Raw genomic sequence first — 27,214 nt, 5'->3', positions numbered from 1 at the left:
CAAACAGGTGAGAAGGCAGCTCATAGACGGAGATACAACTTCTAAAGTTTTGGAAGTTAAGAAAGCTTTTAGGTGATGCTGAGAGAAAACCTCAAGGTGTCAGTGTGGATATATGAGAATATATACATCTCTGGTTTAGAGGCTGGTTGTTATTGTATAGCCCTAAGAAATTTAGTATACTGTTTATCTGTGTGTTTATCTGTAACAGATTCTTCTTACCACCTTTAAATGTGTCTTATCTTTTAAAAGTTTGATAAGCCCTTCTTGTCCTTCATGTCTAACTTAAAGGGAAGAAGTTATTTTAACCTTTAGAGAGGACGCTACACTATAGTATATTATTTTATTAGACTTGTCTAGTTGCTCTCTCTCTCTGAAAAGGTTTGTGCCTCTTAAGTATGACCTATATAACTTCATAATATCCATCACCACCAGACCTCTGGCATTTTTACTCACTGTCAGGCCTTTTTTTGGCCTAATTAACGTTGGAAGAATCTTTTTTTTTTTGTTCACAGATAACGATCAGTCCTCCCTGCTTTTGATTCTCCTCACTCCGTCGCTACCTTAACCATATTTTTCACTAGTGGGACCGTTTATTCACAGAGCATCTGTTTCCATCTAGGACACTTTGAACAGGCACATTATTTACCAAGAACAATGAAGACAAAAGGGAATTAAAGGCAAAAAAACACATCTGGCATCAGATATTAAAGAAATAGTTGCACATTTTGGAAATAAGGCTACCTACTTTGCTCTCTTTCCAAAAGTGAGGTGACCTGTTTTTCATCTCTGTTTGAGTATGGATTTTTAAAATGAGATAGGATGGATTAAATAGTGAGTTTTAAAGGTATTGGTTTGCATATTTTGAGCTTGGAGGAGGTGTAAGTGTTTCTTCCTGCTTCAAGATTTATCACTAAGTTAAGATAATTGCCTCGATACTTAATTCTCAAGGAAGGAGAGAATGGAAGGAAAGCAAAAAAAAAGCGTAATTCCCAAAATGTTAACCTGTTCCTTTAAAAGTGCCATCGATGTGTCACATGTCGGCCTACCTCATTCTTAAAATGGTCTCAAGTAAAAGGAAAACAACACAATAAGTACTTAACGTGATTACTTAGAGCTTAAAACTGACGGGGTAAAGCCAATCTCTAAATGTCGTTTTTTTCTGTATGTATTCCTTAAGTGTCTTAAAAGTTGTTGGGATGTAGGAATCTTCTATTTTGCATCAATCCGTATTTTATCTTCGTTTCCGAGTAGTATACACACACAAAAAAAAACTAATCAGCAGGGAAACAAGTAAGCACAGAAATATAATTGTTTCTTAATGTCTGATCACAAAACAAAAGCCAATAAATCCTCAACAACAACATTATTGAGGAAATTAACGGACGTACTATTGATGTATAGTGCAGGCACGTGATCAGAGTGGATGTTTATTGTCGGCCAAATGAAAAGAATTTCAGGATAGCATGCATCCTCTCGACCTCGCCAACACGGACATTGACACGTGATAGTTAACATACCAAGCATTTATAACAACATCCTTCAGAGACAGACCTGTTTTTGTCTAACAGCATATTTAACAAATAGCATGTAGCCTAAAGATAATGTACTCTGCATTTTGTATCTGCTATAGTGGTGTACAGTTATGGATGGTTGTCAGTCGTTTGTAATGTTCAAACGTTAATTTGTTTTTGTTTTTTTCAACTTGTTTTGCATTCATGAATGTATTTCGGTTTCCCCTCTGTTGTGCACTTCAATTAGAGGTGCAATATGTAAGAATTATGTCAGAATTTTAGTTTAAAACAATCACAAATTAACTAAAATCATCAACAGGATGTGAAGAAATAACAGCTTTGATGTTAGGTCAAAGACCTCTGTGTATTGTGTTGCTACTGAAGTTAGCATGCTAACCAGCTAGCCCCGGTCCGTCCTGTCTCGTAATACCACTTTTTACCTCAAGAGGCGATAGTGAGTCACTGTCTGCCCTCAGTCCAACATGGATGTATTAAGAGAACTGGATACAGTGTCGGAGGCGGGGGCCACGTTCATTCCTATAAAAGTCGCTCAGTCACACACAAACCTAAAAAAGTCACTTCCTGTTGTAAAGAAATTACTCGGATGAAAACATACTGGGCATGCTCACTAGAGACTTCCGCTGGCTGAGAAGGCTAACTTCCAGTTTAGTCCTCCGGCTAATTTGAATGAGGATAAAACAATTAAATCGTGCGGCTCTTCTAGACTTTCAAAATGTGATCGGACCGAATGGATCAAATTCTGATAGTGAACGAGTTATTTTGTGGGGGTTGTAACGCTCAAAAAATGTATCCCAATATAAGTCTACGGGGAAAAGTGTTTTTGGGCAAATGTGCATCACATGATGGACCTGAAAGTTGTAATTCCACGGTTTGGCCACTATGTCAAATTGGCTTCAAAGCCCAGCGCTGTTCCCGGGGACTCGCTCAGTCCGACATGAGAGGATGAAGGAGTAGCACTTCTTCTTCTAGGTTAGATTTATTTGAAACAAACGTTAGCTCAACATTAGCACTGAATTGATATAGCTATCATACTTACTCAAAGTCCTAGTTACCTAGTTTGCTAGCTAACAAAGCACAGATAATGCACTATTGATTTGGTGCTAATGTAGCTTAGCATAACGTAACGGACACCCCAACTATCTGGTGATATGTTGCCACCAGTTGGTTTGGAGTGTGGACTATGAATTCAACAATTCTTACATATTGCACCTTTACGTCTGTTTTTGTTCAGAAAATGATAATTTGTCCTTAATTTTCATTTGAAACATTCAAAGAGGATTACCCTTTAATCTGTGAAAATGTCTATAAAAAAAAACTATGTGAAAAAAAATATTCTGCCAAAAATATTTAGTGTATCTGGTTCTGTTTTAAGTGCTATAGGGTCGGGTCAGTAGAACTAGTTGGTTTGACGTGTTTATATTTGTTCTGAATGGCTAAACTTGAAGGCTGTTATAGGGGGGGGGGGGCATGATATTGTTAAAATATGGGGATAAAGATGCACATTTCCTGGGAGGCTTAATGTTGCACTCTGTTTTTCATGTGAAAGGTGAACGTAACAGTTGTGTGATGAATGAAAAACGTCCCAGTACATGAGATGTGAACATGGATGTCAGGCACTGATTGAGAAATTATCTATTTATGTACAATTTATTCCCACTTATGTTTATTTTAGTGATAAGCCGTAGAAAGCATCTGCATTAGGGTTCCAAGCACCAAGATGGTTAAAATCTTTATATTTGTCTTGGTTTTGGTTTTTATTGGGGGAAGGAAGATTCTAGCTTTTGTTATTGGTATTATTTTTCCTTCTGTACAACTGACTAGCCTAAACTGTCAACGTAGCCTAAAATGTCTAAAATTAGCTTTTGTTCCCCTTAATGCTGGAGCTATAATCCACATTTAGTCAGAATAGAAAGCCCTTTGTGTCCTTTTTTTGTGTTTTGTTGCCATCAGAGGAGTTGTCAGCTACTGTAGACAAGATAAGAAAAACAGGTACATTATCTAACTGAAATTAATGCACGTTGAACACCAGTAGAGTCCAGTTTGCACAATAGAGAACAGTCATGATTCAGCAGAAACAAGGAAAGAAGAGGCCAAACAGAAATCTTCAAGAATCTTAAATATCGAGCTCGTCCGTGAACGTGTAAAATCTCACCGAAAGACTTTGAGTTGGTCTTGACCTGCTTTTGTAACGTTTCATCCTTTGGCCGCATTTGATGTGATGGTGGCGATGTAAGTAGTGTTTGTAAAGGTTCAGTGAAGAAGACCTGTGAATCAAATAATGATAATTAATGAAGAATGTTCTCATGTCTTGTTCCACCACCACCATCCATACAGACAATATACTGTATAAATAATATAAGCCAGATTTAAATAAAGGTTCATTTAGTAGCCTTGTACTGTTTGTAAACACATAAAGAAAATGGACTCAAAAGCACTTAATTTCTCCATTTTGTGAGACGTAATTTCTATTAAATGAAATAGTTACTGTCTCAGCCAACCCTGCATTAACAAAAGTCTGTATTTAATATGATACTACTTGTTTTTTTTTTAGAAGTAATGTGCTGCTATTTCATAGTACCAGCAGTGTTATAACAACAGATAATTAAAAGTTTAATTCATGGTCATTATGGGCTCTGTGTCTTTAGTGATGATGATGATGATGATGATGATGATGTGGAGACTGTAAGCTGGCACATAGAGCATCAGGTAAGAGAAGCACAGAACCAGTATACCAGTATAATTCCAGTACCTGCCTGGCTGACGTTTTGTGTTTTTCAGGTTCTGTACGTCCACAGGTCCACAGTCAGTCTTCCCGTCTGATCTGCTCCCATCGGTCTTCCTGCAGTCGTGGTCTTCAGCAGTCACGTCGGGTGGACACCAGCTCCGCAGATGAGCTCCTGCAGGCCTTTTAGTGTCTGGACTTCATGACTGGACTCCTCTTCATCGTTCTCATTTTGGTAAAATGGTTCTCTTGTTTTTTAACACTCAGATTTTATTAGATCTTTTTTTTTGACAAAACGACAGCGCATGAAATCCACAACATCCAACACACATTATATATTACAGATTATGGACAAGAGGTCTTTATACAGCACAACATTTGGTAGAACATACAGCAGAAGGATGAAGGGGAAAAGCCGCCGACCACGTTTCTTATTCCATTAAATATGTTTTCTGTCCATCTTGTGATGTAGAAATCATTTCTCAGTCTCACTAGGAAAGTCTGTCTTTCCGTTTCATGGATCTCTTTGATCATTTCAAGCCAATTATCTTACTGTAGGCGGGTCGGTTTTGCTGCTACAGACAATATTTTCAGGCGGTATCTGTCATTTCCTGTTATTCCTTCTGGCAGATCGCCTAAATTAAATGACACGCATGTCAATGGGATCTGCCGGCCAAGAATAAGCTGCATGATTCTCCAAATACTTTCCCAAAATAGTTGTATCTTTGGACAGTTCCAAACAATGTGGTGGTGATTTGACTCATCGTCCCCACAACATGTATGGTCTATCGATATTAGATGTTTCTATTTGACGAGCAATGAAGAAACGAATAAGATTCTTCCAACAGAATTCACACCAATACATAAAACAAGAAGTAGAGAAAATAGTTTCACATGTTCTCCCATTGTTGACTGGTTATTTATTGTGGTTATTATTATTATTATTAGTGGTTATTATATTTAGTTTATTTTGAATAATAAGGCAATTTAAAGTGCTTTACTTTAGACATCAAGTAAAACAGTATTACTAAAGACATAAAAGAAACACAAGGCAAGAAGAGACTTTTAAAAGGATTAAATAGAATAAAAAAATAAGATAAACTGGAATAAAACAGAAGAATATGAAATTAACAAAAATATATATGAAAACATATTCATGATTTGTTTTGAACCACTCTACACTTTCTGTTTCTTAACACTAATCCTCTAAAGGGTCACGGTGGAGCCGATCTCAGCTGACATTAGGCGAGAGGCGGGGTACACTGGGACGGCTCACCAGTCAGTCACATAGAGACAGAAAAACCAGTCACACTCACATTCACACCACTTAACCTAACCTGCATGTTTTTGGTCAGCGGGAGGAAGCCGGAGAACCCGGAGAGAACCCACGCAGAACATGCAAACTCCACACAGAAAGACCTCAGACCCCAGCTGGCCGGCTGGTGGGTTCAAACCCTGTGAGGTGACAGAACTAACCACTATACCACATGTCCAATAGCATGTTATAATATGTTCATGTTTGGCAGTTGTGAAATTGTATTGAGATCCTTCAGTTAAGTAAAAATAGCAATGCTACTATGTAGAATTACTCAAGTATACTTCAAGTCATGTATTCAGAATTTTATTTTAGTTAAAGTACAGGAGTGTTTCTAGCAAATTTTTAATAAGTCGCATATAAAAACTAAAAGTATGCTTATGCAGAATGGCCCTTTTCAGAGTGTTTATATTCTGATTACTTATAATTTTAATGTAGCTGATATATAAACAGGCTTTTATGTGAATCACTCCTTATGCACTGGTGTTCAGGAGTTTGAGGCATTTTCCATTAAATTCCATCTGTTTTTAATTGTTTGCTTATCTCCTGTATGATCTATGCAAGACTGACCTTTTATTCCTATTTTTATTAATACTATTATAGTTTTATTATTATCATTTTATATTTTCAGCTCTATTATTTATTTAATGGTGGTAATTTTACATCGACGTCTCCTTGGGTTTTATTGTTTGTAAAACACTTTAACCTTCTTAGTATGACACATAAAGACAAAAATAACAAAAACATTTTTTGAGTTGTAGCAGTTAGAAAACATGTAAAAGTGATTCGTGGGTAGAAGTTGGACCAGTATTTTCTTGTAATTGAGAATCTTAGGATATTTCCAACATTTTTTCATCAGACACCGGTGCAGGTCAGGATCAGGATCAGGTCTGTATCAGGTCAGGATCAGGTCTGTATTAGATCAGGATCAGGATCAGGATCAGGGTCAGGGTCAGGATTGAACTCTGGCCGCTGCAGCAGATGAGGGTGCAGTTCCTCGGTCCGCTGATAGGGGGCGCTGTGGGGAACCACGCTCCTACAGTAACATGGCGGTCTGATGTCAGCGGAATGTGAGTTTCAGCAGCCTGCAGCTCTTGAAACAGCGCCGGTGATGTTTGCTTTATAACACCCACCGTGAAAAAGAATAACGGCTGGATGTGTATGTTGATTAGTATGTGATCTTCTACGGTGTTGTTCCCGGTTAGCGCAGTTTGGGATTCGATCCCGGGTGGGCAGATTCTAGCACACCGGACTCGGTAAGTTACGCGGCTTTTCAGCCTCCGCCACCGGGGAGGAAGCCACGGCTGTACGCAAGGTGAGCTTTTAACCGTGCCGGTAACGTCCCCGGTAACTCACAGCTCGCTTTCTAAAGAGTATTACAGTTGTTTAACGGCAGTGTGAGAAGCCTCTTTAGCCGGTTAGCGTTAGCCGTGTAGCTAGATAGCGTGGAAGAGGGAAACAAACCAGTCAAGATACGATGGTTTATTACTTAAATAACTTGTAAATGTGTATTTTTACTGTTAGAAAGCTGTGCCGAATTAAATGATGACTCCAAACTATAAAGAAACGTAAGGTTTGGTGTGTGTTTTAGCCATGTAGCTTAGCCGGGACGGAAGACAGATTAAAACTGTCAGATTACTCAACGAGGTTTGGTGAGTCTTTCCAAATGACAACGTGATATCGCTATTACGTGTCTTCTGACTCTACTTTTCTACAGTAATACTTTTAGAAAATCTACTCAGCGACGTTTCAAGCCATTTAAAATACAGTAAAGACGTTTTTTAGTAAGGTTATAACTTAAAGCCAGACAGACCACAGGAGGAAACACCGAGTAATCTGATAGAAATACAGTTGCGAAAAGTAACGAAGTACATTTACTCACTTACTGTACTTAAGTACAATTTTGAGGTACTTGTACTTTACTTGAGTATTTCCATGTGATGCTACTTTCTACATTTCAGAGGGAAATATTGTACTTTCTACTCCACTACATTTATTTGACAGCTTTAGTTACTTTTCAGATGAAGATTTGACACAATGGATAATATAACAAGCTTTTAAAATACAACACATTGTTAAAGATGAAACCAGTGGTTTCCAACCTTTTTGTCTTTTGACGCCTTACAAAAAGCAGTGTGTAGTCGGGGTCACATTTCACATGTCTATGAGTTGTTAACAGCTCCACCAAATAGTGATTTTTCCCTCTAAACTTCTCACATGCTTTCATTTCAATAAATGTTCAAATGATCCAATATTTCAGCAAAGATCTTTAACAAGGTGTTGTATACTCAAGTAAAGTACAAATACCTCAAAATTGTACGTCAGTACAGTACTTGAGTAAATATACTTAGTTACTTTCCACCACTGGTAATTCACTCTCATATCTTTGTCTTTAAATAGTAATGTTTTACAGGTGTGGTTCATAAAAAGGTTAACAAACGTGACGTCTGTCTTCATCTCTGTGTATCGGCAGTGAGAGGAAACTTTACTCCACACATGAGGAGGCGTCTAACGAGTCAACCAAAGAACAAGAAAGCCGGAGCCTATGGACGCCACTGACTCTGGACAAGGTTTACTGCAGCTACTGTCATCTGTTACCACTTTGTTTGTTTGTTTGTTTGTTTTGACCAACTGGTACACATTAATGCACTGAAAAAAATGCTAAGATTAGGGTTAGTTACTGTAGCAATCAGAACTAAAGTTATAAGTTGTTATTGCTACTGAAGTTGAGCAGCATGCTAGCTGTGTTTTAGCCCTGAAGTGACCAGAGCTGCAACTAGCGATTATTTTCATTACTTATTCATCTGTAGGTTATTTTCTCGATTAATGGATTAGGCTAGTTGTTTGGTCCATAAAACGTCAGAAAATGATGAAGATTGTTGATGACTGTTTACCAGAGCTCAAGGTGACGTCATCAAATGTCTTGTTTTGGCCACAACTCAAAGATATTCAGATTACTGTGATAGATGACTAAAGAAAGCAGAAAATATTCACATTTGAGAAGCTGGAATCAGAGAATTTTATACATTTTCTTAAAAAAAATTACTCAAGATGATTCATTGATTATTAAAATAGTCGGCAATTAATAATGTGAAACTAATCGACTAATCCTAGCAGCTCTAGAAGTGACTATGAATACTGAATTTGTACCATTATATTAATGTTGTCAGGTTATTGCAGTCATTGCATTCATCTGCATCTACTTTACTCTTTGTGACGCTTCATTAGATGTTTCAGCAAAAACCTGCCACTGTGTCTATTAATGCAGTGCAAAACAGACAGTGGAAGTTGTCATGTCATGAATCATCTAATCTTGGAAGTCGCTTGGATTTAATGCAGCATTTTGTTCGTTTTCAGCAGAGATACATGAATATACTTTGGATTTTGCCCATCAAATGTTAACAGTATTGTTTAACATTTTGTTCTGTTACTTTGTTTGCTGAAGTAAATAATTCAAGAGCAACAATTAATTTGTTAAACATTAGTTAATTTGCACAAATGACTAATTCAAGAGTATGAATTACTAATATGTGCTCACTTTTTACATTCTCAATAACAGCTGCCGTATTAAATATTATTATGCTTGAAAGTATGGTGTCCGTTTGTAAGGATGTAACCTGTAAGAGTAACATTTGGTGAAATATATCCACAGGACTGTAGGTGAAGCTATATTCTTTGAATTGTCTTTTTAATATGTTTCTATTTTAATGTATTTAGTTAATTTCCTTTTTATACTACACACTGTCCACCTGTGGAGTAATAATATGTCTCCTCGCAGGGCAGGAGACGCCATCAAAGCAGTTGTGGGATTTAACACCCAGCTCAAAAGGACGACAACGGAGGAAAAATCCCAAATATTCGGATTATGAAACCGATGACGCGATTAATGTGCAGGAAAGACAACCTAGAAAGAGCTCGGGAGATGGAGCAGCTCCTAAAAAGACTCCGGCAAAGAGCGTAAAAGCAAAGAAGGCCACGCAACAGCCTGCAGATGGAGAGCAAGAACCGACGGAACCTCAAGAATCTGATGGAAAAACATCAGAAAAAACCCCTAAAAAGACATCGAGGGGCAAGAAGACCCCGTCGAAAAAGAGTCCCGCCAAAAAGACTCCTGCCGTAAAAGCTCCCGCCGCAGACGGGCCCCTCCCAGCGGGAGAGGGCGGACATTTAGATACCGTGCTGCAGGAAAACGGGACGCCGAAGCCGAGGAGAAAGTATGTGAGGAAGCAGATCGTACAGAAAGCGGAAGCGGTTACAGATCCGCCGCCGTGTGATGAGGAAGCTCCGACCGAACCTGTGGAGGAGATCGAAGCGGGCGGCCGTCGCAGGAGAGGCGCCGCTAAAGCGTGAGTCACATGACGTCTGACGCTATGTTCGGTTTTACACTTGTATCAACTCTGTGTTTGTTCTGTCTAGATATCAATAAAGTGTGTATACATACCTACACGCTCAGAAATAGAAGAGTCTTATCTTACTGCTAGAAGGTTTTCTCTCCTCACAAAACTGCTGAGAGAAACTTTTACTAAGGAATCAACTCTCTTAAGCTAAGAGGAGACCCGTTACTGTGGAGGACATCATGCTTCACAGTGTCCACAGTGATTGGTTGACAGGTGACCAGTCTGTGTCTATATCAGTGTTTCCTCTGTTAATTTTAATACAGCTGTGGTGCTTTGAGCAATAATTCTAGATTTGTCCCTGTTTGGATCTAAGTTATGTTTAAAGTTGAGGTTTTTAGTGGTAAAAATGTTTTTAATGGCTATATAATCACCTCCTCTAAAGCATCTGGACTGCATGTTAGTGTTAGATAACGTTAAAGCTAAATTACAGTCTTTATGTCTTGCAGTAGCTGTAATGTTCTTGCTGCTAATTGAATACAGAGGAAACACTGAATATACAAGAGTGCGAAGATCCGTAGATTTTATACGCTGAGTCACAGATTTCACACATAAAGAAGTAAAGCTTTATTTATGTAACACTTTTTAAAACACAATTACAAAGTGCTACACACACACACACACACAAAAATACATAAATAAAGTAAAATAAATGACAATATAAAACACAGCACAATGAGAAACAGAACAAACTAAAACAAACAAGAACATAAGACAGAGATGGAGATTTATTAAAAGGCTTTTTCCCTCTAAAAAAGCTTTTAGAAGCTGAGATTCAGTCAATCCGACACGTTGGGGAAGATGATTCCAGAGACGCGATCACCGACAGAGAAACAGTCAAATATTGACGTGTCAAGTAGATTATAGCTGGTATCAAACATCACCAACCTTCACCAGCATGAAATCAGCTCCATATATTTATTTCAGGAAGTGATTATTTAACATACACTTTAAAAACCATCCAACAAATTAGGGCCTGAAGAGCACATTTTAGGTTTGTTGAATAATTCTGACAAATGTCTGAGATGCTCCAAGTTAATCAGTCCTGCAAACTCCATTTCCTGTTCTGTGTCGTGTTGGATTGTTTTGATTTGTTCGTGAGTTAATTGAATCCTTGTTAATTCAACCGCTATCTAAATATGCTTTAAAAAGGTTGTTATTGTATTTTTCTAAAACTCTGATGCAACGAGCTGCAGCAGCTGACTGACTGTTAGTGACTCAGGACTCCTCTGGACTTCCTCCAACTTCTCTTAGACTTAGAAGATACTTTTAGCTCTAAAATGTTTAGTGAAATACTTCGAGTCCTCCTCAAGTTAGGACTGAACACGCTCCTTATATTTAGGATTTTATTCTAACTCGACCACTTAGGAGCTACTTTTAGCCTCATGTTTTGTGAATACAGTCCTAGTGCAAAAAGTATAAAAATGTAAACCTCTTGTTTTGAGAAGATCAAGTAATCATTTGGTGTAAAAAAATCCTTTCAGGGCATTGAAGTACCTCCACATTTTGGCAAAAGAGGTGCTCGGTCATCCCGCTGAAGAGTCGGGCTCCCAGCGAGGCGCCAACAATGACGCCACAGAAACGGAAAAACACCCAGTTAGAAAGCAGAAAGGTACAGTGGAAATCCTCCTTTTATTCTTACATGATGTCATTTTAATCACATGTATTAGTTTAATGTTGACTCTTTCCCTTAACGCACCAATAACGGCTAATAACAAATTTGGATAATCTCGGTCATGTTGACGCTTTAATGCTTTGACTACATTTATAATTCATGTTACAAACTACAACGACATTTTGAAGGCAGGTTGTTTATGTCAGAGTGACATGTGACGTCTTTATCATGTGGACGTTGTTGTTTTCATTACGTTTCCAAAGCCTGAAACAAATCTAGTCGACTCAGTATCAGTACGATTACTAACAACACCTTCATCTAAGGCATGTTATATTTTCTGTTAAAGGAATAGTTCAACATTTTTATCCACTTTCTGGTGGAAAGTTAGACGAAAAGATTGATACTGGAGATTTTATACTGGATTGTTTTAGTAACTGCCAAACATTTGCTGGTTACAGCTTCTCAAATGCAAAGATTTGCTGCTTTTCTCTGTTTTATATAATCGTACACCTATAAAGACGGGCTATAAAAACCTATTAAGACTTTTAACACATCACAGACATTTTTCATTATGATGTGACATTTTATAGACTAACTGATAAAACAAGAAAATAATTGGCAGATTTGGTAACAAAAGGTAACAAAATCCGTCTACCAACACCTTGTAAAACTAACTAACTTACATGCTGCATGTTGTTTGTTTAATATGTACAAAAACAACACTTTTCACGCCGTTTTACAGGCAGCTGTTTGCCAGATTGCTTCTTGGCTGGGAGCAGATAACTTCCTGAAGTCTCTGCTGGTTAATTATCATTTTTACACTTAGTTTATTATAATTAAAACATGTATTGCTTGACAGGCCACACCATATACTAATACATATTGTATGAGGATCATCATGTGCTATTCAGGAGAAACTAATGTAGTTTTTTTTACCCCAACTTTTCCTTTTATCCTTTGAAATTAATTTTTCCTGGCTGATAGTTCAGTGTCATTGTGACAAAGTGGGTGAGAACAGGCCATTTCTGTCATATTGTTTACTAATTTAACCATTAATAATAATTGTTTGTTTTAGCCACAGTTCTTTAATTAATCTGTAACTTGCAGACATAAACTATCCCGGGTTTGTTTGTTTAAAGTAAAACACGGACAAATATTAAGTTTAGTGATTGTTTATTGGTTTAGTTCTGTGATCCATAAGTTACTTACCATGTGTCACCACTTCCTGTATTTAAACACTGGGTGACATCATCAGTGATGTCACTGGGTTAGACCAAGTAGAGGGGGATTTATTTTACTGAGTTAAATGTTTGGTTTAGTATTTATATGGTTTATGCTTGTTTTGACTCATGTTGATGTTTAATGCTGTGGATGTTTTTGTGTAAACAGTGTTGACTGATACGAGTAGCTTTGTTATATGTAAGTTGATAGAAGGGAACGGACGCCCCTGCAATAAATATGGTTCTGTCTGGTAGATTTGAGACCCTATTTAATGGGAGATGTCTTAGTTTTTTTTATCCTGAGTTGAGCCAGTTACATTTGATTAGCTTGTATTAATCTCATTTGTTTTGGACACCTTTTTTTTGTTACGCTGGACTAAATAAATCAGTTTTTAATCATTCAACAAGAGTCTGAGTCTGACTCCTACCACCTTCCTAACCAGTCCGGTCACAGTCGTGTTCATGACAGTGTGGTGATCAATAGGAAACAGTAAGATAAGAGGCTAAAGTGCACATGTATGTGTAGTAGCTTTGTGTCAGCGGCGGACTAGACGCACAAATCTTATAAAGGCAAATTTAAGTTGGCCATGAGGCGGCCATTAGCATTGAACTTCACCATATCACCTATTGTAATGGTTAAGGTTGAGCAACATACAGTATAATAATACAGTATAAAACACAAGACAATAGAAATGCTTCAAGTATTTTTCTTGTTTACAAAAAGTCATCACCTCTTTAATATCTCTGGTTTATTAAGTAACTGGAAAATGTTTTGGTTTGTTTTTGTGCATCAATGTGAAGAATTTACTTGATATTTTAGGGATTTAATTTACAGGATTTGCGAAAAACTCACCTTGTTTTTTTACTTTTTGAAACAATTGACTTTGCCAATAAATGACTATATCATGATATATATTGGTTGTGTAAAAGCATCATTTTAATCTATATCACCCACCTCTATATAACAGCATTAAAGATCTCAGTGAACTCTGAAATAAATGTTTTGGTTTTATATTACAGCTGGGAGTAAAGGCCAGAAGAGAAAACGCTGTGACTATGACAGCGATGCTGCAGAAGATGAAGACTTTGTGCCAGACGTTGAAGAAGATGATGTCGAGGAGATTGAAGACGAAGAGGGAGAGGACTCGGACTTGGACTTAGACTTGTGGACGAATCGAAGAAGTTCAGCAGCGTCTCACGTCAACAGGAGCAATGTTAGTAGTTTACTCATCTCTGCTGCGTCTCTTTTTAAATGCGATGGCTCGTTCAAACTGTGATTCCAAAATAAGATCAGTCAACTTCATCAACACTCCTACTGGTACTATACTGGCTGTTTTACCACGTTCCAAGTCTATAGACCACTTAATCTGCAGAGTATCTTCTTTTTAACTCGTGTTCCACTGAAATAAATCCAATTTTCTTGTGAAAACCCAACGTACTCGCAGGATGCAGCGAAAACGTTGAATGAGAATGTATTTGAAGTTACATTAAGCCCGGTCCATTACCGACTAGATGCTGTAAAACACATGTTATTACCTTCTATCTCATCTACACGTTATTCACGGTCAAAAGCTTATTTCAGTTGGACCTTTAGTAGAAGATTCTTTCACATCTTTACACTCATATATATTAAAGCTACTTTACAGCACAATCCACTGTTGCAAACAAAAAAAATACATGTTCCCGCAGTTCACCACCCAAGAACAGAATAAGTAACCTTAACATAGTCCACATATAATCCTCTTCAAAATGTACTTGAACTGTACATAAACTGCTGCATGAGTTTAAATAATGTTAGAACATGCAGCATGTAATAACAGAAACATTCAACTAAATACCAATATGTGATAATTGGCTCTCACTGTAGTCATTCTGATCTTAAAAGTCTTAAAAAGTCTGCCTTTATAAAAGAAAAGTTCCAAAACAAAGTGATTTATTTGTTCTGACCTCCACTAAACTGTCACTGAAAGGAAATCATCCAAATCTTATTTTCTTGGTTTTGCCATTATTCTTCTTGGTTATGTTCACATTTTAACAAATATCAGCGGGCACACACACATCCATACAGTTTACAAAAAATACACAGAAGAACAAAAGACTACCTGCACATCCATAAATTGTTCCCAGATCTTCTTTTAAAGGTGCAGGATGTAGAATTTAGCGGCATCTAGCAGAACGGACTCGGCAGAAATGGAATATAATATTCATAAGTATGTTTTAATAAGTGTGTAATCCCATGAAAATAAGAATCGCTGTGTTTTTGTTATCTTAGAATGAGTCCTTTATATCTCCAAGGGTCCAAGGAACCCGCCTTGTTGCACCCCCAAATTTCTACAGTAGCCCAGAACGGACAAACCAAACACTGGCTCTAGAGAGAGACTTTCATGTTTTTCACTAGTTTAGCAGCAACCGTTGCTTCTCCTACATGTTTGGAAGGAAGATACCACTAAATCCTACAGACTGGTCCTTTAATTCCACATAAAGACATAAAGATGACCACTGTGGCTCTTCTTCAGGTGTTTGTTCACATTGTACTCTACAATCATGTGCTTTCATAACTGAGATCAAGATCATGAATCAATACTCCGAAAACAAAGGCAAAAATGAAGAGTCTCTGCAGAGTCGATTTAACTGAAATGTAACTGAAAGACGAGCAGCAAGAAAATACACAGAAGGAGGGAAAGTTAAACTCATCAAACCTCATCTGATCTCGTCCTGCAGGCAGGCATGAACACCAGAACAGCCAACGGACTCACCGCCAACGTCATGAAGACTGTTTGGGACTCCGTTGAGACCAACAAGAAGTTGTAAGTAGCTGCACTCGCTGTGTTTTTAGTTAGCTAGTTTTACCAGCAGGGATTATCATTAAACAGCCTCAGACTTTAAAACACATCAGGACTGAAAACACAGATTATGCAGCATTATTTTTAGAGGCCTGTGTAGGCCGACGTGTGAGTGTTTGTGCTGCTCTGTTGTCACTTGACAACCTGAAAGTCTGTTGACAGAGTAATTAATCAATCAACCCTTCAATGTACGTCTATACCTGAACTTTTGATGTTTTAAAATCTGTTTTAAATTATGAAAAGTTTCCTCACATAATGTAGAAAACTCAGTCATGACATGTATGACAGTCTGTGTCGCAAATATGTCACAAATTCAGTGACGCTGAAGAGCAAAACAACTCTGTAAAAACAAGTGTTTGGTTACGACACTGCTTGTTATTTTTAGCCCTGCTGTGTGTGTGTGTGTGTGTGATGTTTTATGATGTGTGTGTGTGTGTGTGTTTTCAGCCGGGAGGAGCACCACAGCAGCTGGGTGTTCCCAGAGTGGGTCCCTTCCACCAGCGCCTGGCACCTGCTGCCACAAAGGTAGTTTCTGTCACCTCTGTTTGTAATTACTGACAAGGGTTCAGGTAAAATGATGAAAGGTTTACCGTGTTTACTACAGTGTCATCGCCGAGCTTCCATCACTTCCAGTGCTTTTACCCTCCAGACGTGTTTCAAAATGTATATGAAATACTCTACTTTTAATAATAATTTGTCTTATATTGTTTTTAAAAATCCCAGAATCTATAAATATGTAAATATATTTCATTTGTGATGTCATGAATCATGCTCGTTAAAATCAGATTTTTGACAAGTGGAGAGAAACTTTCTACTTTCAGCAGATGAAAGTGAAGACAAACATCAACCTGTAGGAACAAGACAAGTGGAGACTTTAAGGACTTTTATTGCTCTTATATCAAGTAGCCATTTTTGTTAACAGCTGATTATGTTTTAAAACTACTGTTTTATACCAGGACCTGCTTATTTTATCACTGTAGCATCTCACTAACTGTGTTTCCATTAGATTTTTGAAATGTTGCAAAAAAAAAAGTGAATAAACTAGACTACGCAGCGCATAGTTTCACCAGTAGATGACAGTAATGGCTTAAATAATCCACCAGTAAACAGAGTAGAAGAAGAAGTAGCCCGCTGGAAACAAAACTAATAGTTTTATTGCCTTGACGAGAGAAAAATGGAGAGAAGTCTTCTGGACTTTGTTTCAATTAGGCAAGTTGTTCTGTCATGACAGCTAGTATTGGCCGTGTTTCATGCTATTAAGCTAAACAGCTGATCAGTCATGTGAGTTAAACGTTCATCATTATTTATTCAACAAATGTGTTTCCATTTCCCATTTTGTGCATAAACTTTTTTTTGACATTTCCAAAAATTAACCTCAAACTTTTATGCAAAATTGAGGAAGTTTTTTTGAATTTTCCATTAATCTTTTCTGATGTGCATAAAAACAGGTAAATGGAAACACGGCTACTGAGTTGTCAGATTAAGCTTTTTAGCCTTGTTGTATTATTAACACATTTTATCTACTTGTAACCAGTTGATGTTCAGGCGTTTGTCTCTGCTGTAAATCTGATACAAGTCAAACTTATTTTATAAAAGTTAAATATTAAATGTTCGTGTGTCTCTTGTGTTGTTTAGTGATTTGGAGAAATATCTGCCTCAGGAGCTTCAATCGGCTGCTTTCAAAGTGTCCAGAGAAGGTCTCAGTAAAGAGGAGACGCCTCTGCAGAGACTCAGCAGGTGAGCCGATCAACATCCAAACAAAACGAAAAACCAGCGTGGATCAAGCAAACTTGTTTATAGAAATAAGCTGAAATAAGCACTTTATAGCTCTTTGCCTCCTCCTTTTGGATGTCAGTACTGCTGTTCTGCTGAAAGGATTATCCTCTGAAATAAAGAAAAAAAACATGTTTAAAGTCAGAAGTAAATTTCTCATTTTTTGTTGATGTAACTGAGCAGGTTCGGGGTAGTTCCCGCTCACCCGGATCGCTGGGACATGTTCCTGTATGCAGGCGGACCGGTCTGGGCCATGGAGTGGTGTCCTACACCTGACGGTGCACCGGCCACCCAGTACGTAGCTCTGGCCTGCCATCGAGGGATGGACGACCAGCACTACATCCACAAGACCTACAGCGGACCTGGACTCATTCAGCTGTGGGACCTGGGCAAGCTGGAGTACAACAGCAGGTACAGATGAAGTGTGAACGGCGGGGTTTATGGATATTAATGACAGTTGTTAATCTATTGTTTATAAAAATTTCAGAAAATCAATGACGAATTGAAAGATGACAGATTGACAGTCCAAAACCCCAAAATATTCAGTTAATGACATAAAACAGAGAAAATCAGCAAATCCTCATGTCTAAGGAGCTGAATCCAGTGAATGAAACAATAATCACAACTCAACCACCACCTATTATAACACTAAAGTTACTGTCCACTTTGTATTTTACCATTTTCATGCCCTTGGATGTTTGCATTTTTCACGTCCAGACCTTTACTCTTAACTTTAGAAGCAAATATTAAATGATCCACTTTTTTCTCTGCACACAGTTTAAAAGAAGTTTGCAACTCTGCTTTAGTAATTCATTGTTCTCCCTCTTCATTGCTCTCTGCAGACCAGACTCCCAGCCAGCCTTGGCTTATGGTTTGGCTCAGGACAAAGGCTTCATCTGGCATCTGAAGTGGTGTCCGTCAGGAGGCTGGGAGCTGCCCAGCTGTAGCAGGAAGGTAGAGTGTTTTTATAACTGGGCTTCCATAAATATTGAGTTTCTGAAAGCAAATTTGGCCTGAAGTTGCTGATATTTGAAATGTATGAATGTGACTCCCTTCAGGCTCCTTTCCTGCCCAGACTGGGTCTTCTGGCGGTCGCCACGTCCACCAGTGTGGTCACCATTTACAGCCTTCCTCATCCCGACGCTCTGCACAGCAGCTGTAATATCTCACAATCTGGTAAGACTGTCAATATCAAACTTTTTTTTTCTTAAAGATTATTTTTTGGCATTTCGTCTTTATTGGAGAGTCAGTGTAGTGAGACGGGAAGGAGAGGGAAACCAGGGTCCCCCAGCCAGGAATCGAACCGTTGTGGTTATATGGTGTACACCGTAACCATCAGGCCACCAGGGTGCCTCGTAAATATCAAACTTAACTGTTGGAGCCAGTTAAGTTCTGTTAAAATGATCTTTTTACTGAGGCAAAACAATATCTCAAGTGGCTGAGACACCAAAGATTAGACTGACTGTCTGTCAGGTAAAGCAGATATTTTTGGGTCTTTTGCATTAATACTAAGAGCATTTGTATTTAGCTTCTGCATTTTTACTTTTTGCCTGATTTGGTGAGAAAATTGTGCTACAAAAGAGAGATTTCTTTGTACTGTACTTCAGTATAAATGTAAGCTACAGATGTATCATGGAAGGATTTAAAACCAATCAATAAATCACTTTCAACAAGTATCATCTTTCTGTGGAAATAGGAAGCAATGATATTGTGAAAAGTTGTTTTTTTTGTTGGGTTTTTTTGAAAAACATTAGAATTATCAACACCACTAATGTGATATTGGTTACTAATTGTCTTAACAATATTTTAAATTTGCGTACAACCACTTACACAAAGTATGAGAATGATACAGCTGTACTAAGGTTTTTACTTCGTATAAAAATTTCATACCAACTCACAACACAGACCGGATCAGATCCAGTTTTCACTCTTGGTGTGCACGCGCTCAGTAAGTTTTCTGCTTTGTTCTGTTTGTTGTTGTGCTGTTGTATATTTTGACTGCGGATGCAAATTAGCTTTGAGCTAACTCCGGTGCAGTGCATCATTTATGTTTAAAACTGCACACTGTCCCAATCAATAAATAAATACAATTAAATATCCGTCATACGCTGCTCTACATCAGACACCAGATCACTCAGAGGCTGCAGTGCATCCTGTGGTCAGCAGAGGGCAGTGTCGTCTTTCTAAAGTCTCCTGGTTGCTGCTGAAGCCTGTAAAGACTCAGAACTACAGTACAGCAGTGATTTAATGAGGGTTATTGTAATAATTAACTTAACGGCTAGACTTCATCTTTGTTCACATCTCACTCAAATCTACACAACTGCTGAATTTGATATTAGCTCTGCTGCAGTGTTTTAAACACATTCGTTATTACATTTCTACCAAAACCACGTGGAACTCATAGGGTTAATTTCTATATGAGGTAACATGAAGCTAAAGATGGACGCAGCGCTTAAAACTGAGCTTGTTGAAAGTCTGTTTAATTTGGCTGATCAATAAGGTAAATATTGATATATTGATATATTATACATGTAATGGACAGGATGATGGTGAAAGCTTAGAAGGAGACAACTTGTTTTCATACAGATTATGAAGCCGTACTGTCAAACCATTGTGAGGATCATCTCATTAGAATGATTTCAGGTTACAGACGTTCATACTGATTAACTTGACAATAAGTATGTCATCAATCAAATGGCACCATATCCATCATATCAGACAACATTAACTGGACCAGATCTCATATTTAATTAAAGGACAGTATCCATGAAGACCCCTAGTATCTGTGTGTGTGTGTGTGTGTGTGTGTGTGTGTGTGTGTGTGTGTGTACATGTGCATATTTAGTGCCTGGGGGTCTATAAAACTGCTTCATGCAGCTTTAACAATGGCAGCAGTTAACTGCTCCTCTGAAAGACTAGAAACCATACACACACATGCACACACATATATACGCATACACACACATGCACACACATATATACGCATACACATGCACATATACGCATACACACACATGCACACACATATACGCATACACACACACATGCACACACATATACACACACACATATACACATGCACACACATATACGCACACACACGCGCACATACGCATACACACGAATACACACACATACACACATGGACACACACGCATACACACAAATACAGACACGCATCCACACATATACGCATACACACAAATACACACACACATCCACACATATACGCATACACACAAATACAAACACATCCACACACATACGCATACACACTCATATACGCATACACACTCATATACACATACACACACTCATATACGCATACACACACACATATACACATATACACACACACACTTATATATGCATACACACACACATACGCATGCACACACACATAAACACATGCACATATACACATGCACACACACATATAAACACATGCACATATACACATGCATACACTTACACATACACATGCACACACAGCGGGCTCTTCAGGAGTGTGAGTATATACGCTGACATTATGGATGATGGCGCCTGTGGTCCAGTCTATTCAGATCACTGCGTCAGCAGCCGCTGGGCCTCCGCTGATAGAAGACTGTATGAACGAGATTAATGGCGAACTTATCTGCCACATCCATCATACACAGAAACCTGGTTATGTCTGCACGTGTGTGTGTGTGTGTGTTTGTGTGTGTGTATCTGTCTGTTTTGCCCAGCAGTACAGGCTAATCTGATTAAACATTACACCAGTCTAAGATCATAGCACGTCATTACAGCACACGCTTGCATCATATCACAGTAGAAACATCCCTCTTACATCCTATTAAGCCTTTTCTTATGTTAATTATCTTCTCTATGTAGAGTAACATGACGGTTGGCTGATGCCTGTATTTCAACGCTCATAATTACTTTACTGAGTGAAGAAGACTTTAAAATGTGGCTGTTTTCTTAATAAACACTGCATAAATCCATATTCTTGTCACAGTGTTAAACCCCCAAAGCCATATGATATTAAATTCTTCTACATCAACTTGCCAAAATTTGTATTTATTAATTGATTTTGATAAAAGACCAACATCAGCCCCATTATTCACCTGAAATTCTTTGAATCACATCAGCAAGGACCAATCTAGACAAACACTCAGCTGCCTTTATCTGATTTGAGAGCGCTACCATAGAGGAGTTCATGCACGGTCATTCATGTGTTATAATTTAAATGAAATACACTATATTGTATTACACTTGGCTTGGTTTTACAATTAAGAAAAAAAATCCAGTGATACAGTTCGGACATAAAAAGCCATATAAAGCCTGACATTTCTATTCAGGTTTTTTCCCTCCCGTTGCTTCATGGCCTCTGATTTCCATTTTATTTTGCAGCTATGGGTCATTGGTTGTAGTTTCCAAAGAGCTACTCCATCAGCCCCCTACGACCAACCGTAGGTTATAGTTATTGGATAGAAAGGTTGCAGAGCGCTCACATTTGAAGATGTCTTTCCCTAAAAACACACACACACACACAGATGACTGCAGAGAGAGTTGGTCTAATTCTGAGCTTTTGAAAGGTCAATGCGGCATCAAAACATATGGATAATTTTAGGTTAATATTCATCGTATTTGAATATAACATTTTCGTGTGCTACAGCTTGGCTGCTTGACTGGTTTGTGGAACACTTTGGTCCAGAGAAACTCACCTTGATGAGTACTGGCAGTGTCTCGACCGCAGTTATGCTTTAGAAGCTCTGACTGTACCTTTTGCACAATTTATGGACAAAAAAATATCCAAATCTAATAGCCAGGTTGCTATGAATGTAGTGTTGTTGGTTTTATCCTGGTCTTGCAAATTAAAAAGCATAAACCATCAGGTTGCAACATCCATTTGGTTTCCTTTTTAGCCACATTAGCAACCTGACTTTTCATCTAGAGCCCCCAGCAGGTCAAAATATCCTCAAAATAAATTACCTTCCCATCAACCTAAACGCTACTTGCATGTTAACATGCTAACACGCTACACTGAAGTACTGAATTTAACGATAAGTAATACATGAACAAAAACAATTCACATGTAATTACTAGGGATGTGTAGAGAGCCCAGTATTTGTATTTGTATCTGTATTTGTTGAGGCAGCAAAATTATTTGTATCTGTATTTGTATTCGAATGAAAGTGGAAAGAGGCTTAAAAATCCTTAAAACTGGAGTCTCCCAGATCGTAGACGACTGCGCTGATTACTGAGCTAAAACTTTACTCATCGCCTCGTTGCAGACAGACCTCTACCTATTTATACACCCATAACACAGAGACAGCACAGCGTGTAATGTGTAGGGAAGAACTTCAAAGGCGATTACTGCTTTGCACTTTTCATTTATTGCCTATTTTTTACAACCTGACTTTGTGGAAAGGAGAAGAGGAACAACAGGTTATGGAGAGTCCGTTGAGAGCACTTTGCTTGTGTCAGTAGCTCAGCTTTATCTCTGGGGAACACCCCCAACAAATCAGTTTTTAAATATTTGTATGAAACAAATATTTGTATAAAACCCACTATTTGTGCTTTGCCGTATTGTATTCGGGCACACCCCTAGTAATTACCAAAACTAACGACTGTATTTAATATAAAAAAAGAAGAGTTTATCCTTGTGGTCTTATTTAAGAGTAGAAGCAGTTTAACTTGAACAATTTCTTCTGACAGCAAAGCGTTTGCCATTAATTGCAAATTATTTGTATGTGATTTTTTTCTTCTGACATCACCATCTGGCCAATGTTTACATTCACGTAACTGCTAAAGATTTAAAAATAAAAAAAAAAGCACCTCAGCGTTTACTTATCTGTATTTTTTTTGCAGCAGAATCGACCTTCACATTCACTTTGCTCCACTAACCTGAAGCATTTGATAAATGTTCTTGTAAACTAATCGCACGGTGAGTGCAGGTAGATTGTGGAAATTTCTGTACCGTCGGCTTCCAGCGAACACACTCAAATGTCATTTTAAGCTGCTGACTTTGAGTTTACTTGGCTGGGGAGGTAAAATACCTTTCAGCAGCTCGAATGTGCTTCAAGGGCAGATGGTGAAATGTATTTTGAACGGACTCTAGAGAGACTGGGGAGGGACAGAGGTTGTAAAGAGACTTAACGAAGTGAAAAATGAGCAGTGAATTTCTTTATAGAGCTTCTCGTAGCCAGATGTGATGAGCACTAATTGAATGCAGATCAGCTATCTTACATGACCACACATGGAAATCATTTCTGTGTGATTTGGTATCAGAAAGAAAAAGGGTTAAAGGTGAAATTGCCTTGGACGGGGTTAAACAGGATGTGTGTGCGCGCTTGCAACAGATAATTATAAATGGCTTTTGTCCGTCCCGTCACCAGAATGAGGAGCAAGTGAATGAGGTGAGGAGGCTGTTAAAGCTGCAGAATTGGAGGGAGGGAGGTGGGGGGGGGGGGGTTGGAAGTGTCGAGAAGAAGCTTTAGGAGAGAAAAAAAAAAAAGGCGAAATGTGAGACGGCGTCGTGAACGCACATAATTTACAGCGCCGTTCTCCATCAGACAAGGATCTATAATTGAAATGACAAAGAAGATGCATCACCGAGCCAGTTGTTAGTGTTGGAAGCTATGAATTTAGGTCTAGTAGCTGACACCTCTTGTATCCCTACTCTGTCAATCATCAAGGACTTACATGGGATTGGGTGGAGGGGGGGAAGGAGCCGCGAGGGGGCGGGTCACATGGAGGCCAAAGTGCTTTAGTGTGTGTTGTACTTTTATTCACTGCAAGAACCAATTTACTATCAATCTTCAGTTTATTGTTAAAGCTTCTAACGCTGAGATTATCTTCAGATTAGGGTTTGAAACATAAGAGTTTACGTGAAAAGTTGTTTCATAGATAATGTGACAAAGTGGGTGAGACCACACCATTTATCCCCATTACTCTCTGTGTTTCTTTCCATACTTGTCTTTTGTTTGTTTTATTATCCCGGGATTTCTTTGTGTTTTAGTGTTGCATTTGCATTTACACCTGATTTTTATAGTTTAATCAAAACAGACACATATTTAAATTCACTTATTGTTTATTCATTTAAGTCCTGAGTTTCTTGAGTTACATATTATCTTGTGTTTTTGTTGCTATACCCACAAAGGAGGGGAGTCACCCAATGACTTCCTGCTTTTAAACTCTCGCTGACATCACCAGTGATGATGTCATGGGTTAGACCAAGTGTGGGGGGATCTATTTTATTAGTTAACTGTTTGGTTTAGTGTCTATATGATTTGTACTTATTTTGGCTTGTAGTGATGACCATGTTGTGTTTTGTTGTAAACAGTTGACTGATACATGTTGCTTTGTTATATGTAAGTTGGTATAAGGGAAAGAACACCCCTGCAATAAATGTGGTTCTGCCTCGTAGATTGGAAGATATATTTAAAGGGTGAGACGTTGGTTTAGGAGAGAGGATGACGGTGTAGATGTGTGCATATGATCATGCCAAAGTTAAGCCTGTTAATTTAAGTCTGACTTGCTTGTTTGTTTGTTTTTTGAGACACTTGTTTCGTTACACTGGACAGAATAAATCTCTTTTTTTCCACTCATTCAACAAGAGTCTTCCTCCTGACACCTTCCTCGCCACTCGGGTCAGACTTCCCAACAGATACAAACAGGAATAAGTTTAGTAACATTAGCTGTATTAATGTTAATTTATTACCACTTTCACACAGAAGCCCCTGTGTACGATCCAGGCTAATGACCATCATCAGTTATACTAGACTGTTGGTCATGAGGAAATACTCTTCATCGCTGTTCATACAACACTGCAGTTGTACAGCCTTAGAAATGTACAGATCACTGCTAAACCGCATTAAACCAGATGTTTAAAGTTATGAGCGTAGCAGGTTTGTCAAGTGTCAGAATGATGGAATATCAACGTGTTAAAATGGTTGAATTTGAACATAACACCTTTATTTTGTGAGGAAAAGTCAAAGCAAAATTATGTCTGATAAGGCGATATATTGTCATCAACATGGGGTTTAAATACAGATCTGGGTTGTGAAGCCATGTTGACGATATGTTTGTGTTTGGTCTGGAACAAGTAAGCGATGAGGACTTGATTTAAGGCTGGAGAGTCTTCTATAAAAGTACTAGTGTGTGTGTTTTTCTGCGTCGGGGCTGAGTTGATGGAGGGTGTTGGAAGAGGACTCTATTGATCTGAACTCTCAGTTATCTAAACTGGAGGTGGAGAGAGAGAACTAATGATGGGGAACAGTCTGACACCCTTTGTTGTTATTGGATTTTGCATCTATTAAACACAACAGTGATTGTCAAGGCAGGCACAACACATTTACTTCTAAAGTGGTGCTTAACATCCAGTCGCTCTTAACCACATGAGGCGGAGCTCTAGAGATGGTAATGATAGTCCATCAGTCTGTCTAATATTGATGTTCCCCTTAGAATGAATTGTACCTTTGCTTAAAGGGGGCAGATTATGCTTTTTGTGATTCTCTGTTATTTTTATACTTTTATAATGTTGGATATCTGTGTTAAACATGGTCAAAGTTACAAAAGTTGAGGTGAATGTATGTAAAAATGCTGCCTGCAAGTCAAAAACCAGGGCTTCAGCCTCCTCGTGACGACATCAGATTATTCGTGCATGACCATAAACGTCCTTTGTCGCGAATGTTCTTCCACAGCTTGTTCACATATTTCGTATTAAATTCGGACTCAAACATGTTCTGATGTATTTGAGAAGTTGACCAAAAAAAAGGAGAAACGTGTGAAATCCTGCTGTTATATTTTGTTTATGGAGCCTCCAGAGCGAATGAGACTGGCTGCACATTGGAGAAGATTTCACAATTTCACGAGTTATAAAGATTGAAATCTGTGTGAAGTGATGGAAGCTGGTCAATTTACAACCGGAAGCAAATGTGTTCTCCATCCTGCATGCTGCATCGTTAGACTGATGAAAGTCTGTAGATGTGGAGCCAAGCCTCACTATTCTTCAGATGGCTTCACATGAAACTGTAAAATAAAAACTGTGAAACTGTCTGCCACATTAGTTTATTATATTTACATCCAACACTAGATTCTAGCTTTTTGTACTAGAAAATTCTTGTGTTTTCATTGTCTTCAGCTTCAGTTTCTAACCATGATTTATGTTTGACTCGGCAGGAGAAGCCAGACAGCTGCCGCTCATTTACAAGGTGGGTTTATATTTGAAAATCTTTTTCTGTCTCTTTCTTATTTCATCTGAAAACGGCGGCATGGTTCTCTCTATGTATTTTGTTTCTTGTTGGTTGGCCTCGTTAATTCTGCTCTCCTGCACATTAAGTTGTTTTATATTTGTCTGCTTGACAGTCAGCATGAAAATATATCGTCCAGCTCTGCTCTTTACACTGTAGGTGCAATGATTTATGTAAGTAAATCACAGTAGTCTCAGTGCAGTTTATAAGAAGGTAGCACACAGTACAGATGGATAGTAACAGTAAAACAGTAAATACATTAGTTTGTTCCTCTCTCGTTCTCTGCAGGCAGAAGGAGTGTTGTCATTGAAGCTGGGTTCCTTAAAATCCCCTCGGCAGGAAAAGAGCGGACAAGTCCTGTCTATGGATTGGCTGCCTGAAAAACCACACAATATAATGGCTATTGGATTCTATGATGGTATGAATTGATTTCCTGGGCGGTGTCTTGATTAATCGGTTCAGAGCAGTCTTGATCCTTTCAGGTTCTTCTTTATTCTTGTTATTGATGGAAGAAGTATTCTCTCCCATTAGAAATAGCTCTTTTCTCTTTTATACTGAGCCTTTCAT

General features: G+C 38.3%; 2 protein-coding genes across 5 annotated transcripts in view; both read left to right on the top strand.

The window, feature by feature from the left end:
- The window catches only part of znf512 (zinc finger protein 512), a 16,666-nt gene extending 12,222 nt beyond the window's left edge, over positions 1–4,444 (top strand). Inside the window, exons 18-20 of the mRNA XM_067573274.1 lie at positions 3,483–3,521; positions 4,178–4,238; positions 4,328–4,444. Coding sequence (XP_067429375.1) covers positions 3,483–3,521; positions 4,178–4,238; positions 4,328–4,444 — 217 coding nt within the window. The remainder of the gene's footprint in view (positions 1–3,482; positions 3,522–4,177; positions 4,239–4,327) is intronic.
- The window catches only part of gtf3c2 (general transcription factor IIIC, polypeptide 2, beta), a 36,664-nt gene continuing 11,777 nt past the window's right edge, over positions 2,328–27,214 (top strand). Inside the window, exons 1-15 of one of the 4 annotated variants that reach the window (XM_067572586.1) lie at positions 2,328–4,238; positions 4,311–4,489; positions 5,610–5,716; positions 8,043–8,139; positions 9,348–9,915; positions 11,448–11,575; positions 13,819–14,012; positions 15,520–15,605; positions 16,089–16,166; positions 17,277–17,378; positions 17,598–17,825; positions 18,257–18,368; positions 18,473–18,590; positions 26,577–26,608; positions 26,936–27,065. In XM_067572586.1, coding sequence (XP_067428687.1) covers positions 8,115–8,139; positions 9,348–9,915; positions 11,448–11,575; positions 13,819–14,012; positions 15,520–15,605; positions 16,089–16,166; positions 17,277–17,378; positions 17,598–17,825; positions 18,257–18,368; positions 18,473–18,590; positions 26,577–26,608; positions 26,936–27,065 — 1,801 coding nt within the window. In that variant the 5' untranslated portion in view covers positions 2,328–4,238; positions 4,311–4,489; positions 5,610–5,716; positions 8,043–8,114. Of the gene's footprint in view, positions 4,239–4,310; positions 4,490–5,609; positions 5,717–6,588; positions 6,885–6,935; positions 7,222–8,042; positions 8,140–9,347; positions 9,916–11,447; positions 11,576–13,818; positions 14,013–15,519; positions 15,606–16,088; positions 16,167–17,276; positions 17,379–17,597; positions 17,826–18,256; positions 18,369–18,472; positions 18,591–26,576; positions 26,609–26,935; positions 27,066–27,214 lie in introns of those variants that run through there. The other 3 variants (XM_067572587.1, XM_067572585.1, XM_067572589.1) reach the window with 3 other exon arrangements.

This window comes from Thunnus thynnus, chromosome 18, assembly GCF_963924715.1.
Source record: "Thunnus thynnus chromosome 18, fThuThy2.1, whole genome shotgun sequence".
Lineage (NCBI taxonomy): Eukaryota > Metazoa > Chordata > Actinopteri > Scombriformes > Scombridae > Thunnus > Thunnus thynnus.
This window is presented reverse-complemented; position numbering and strand designations above follow the sequence as displayed.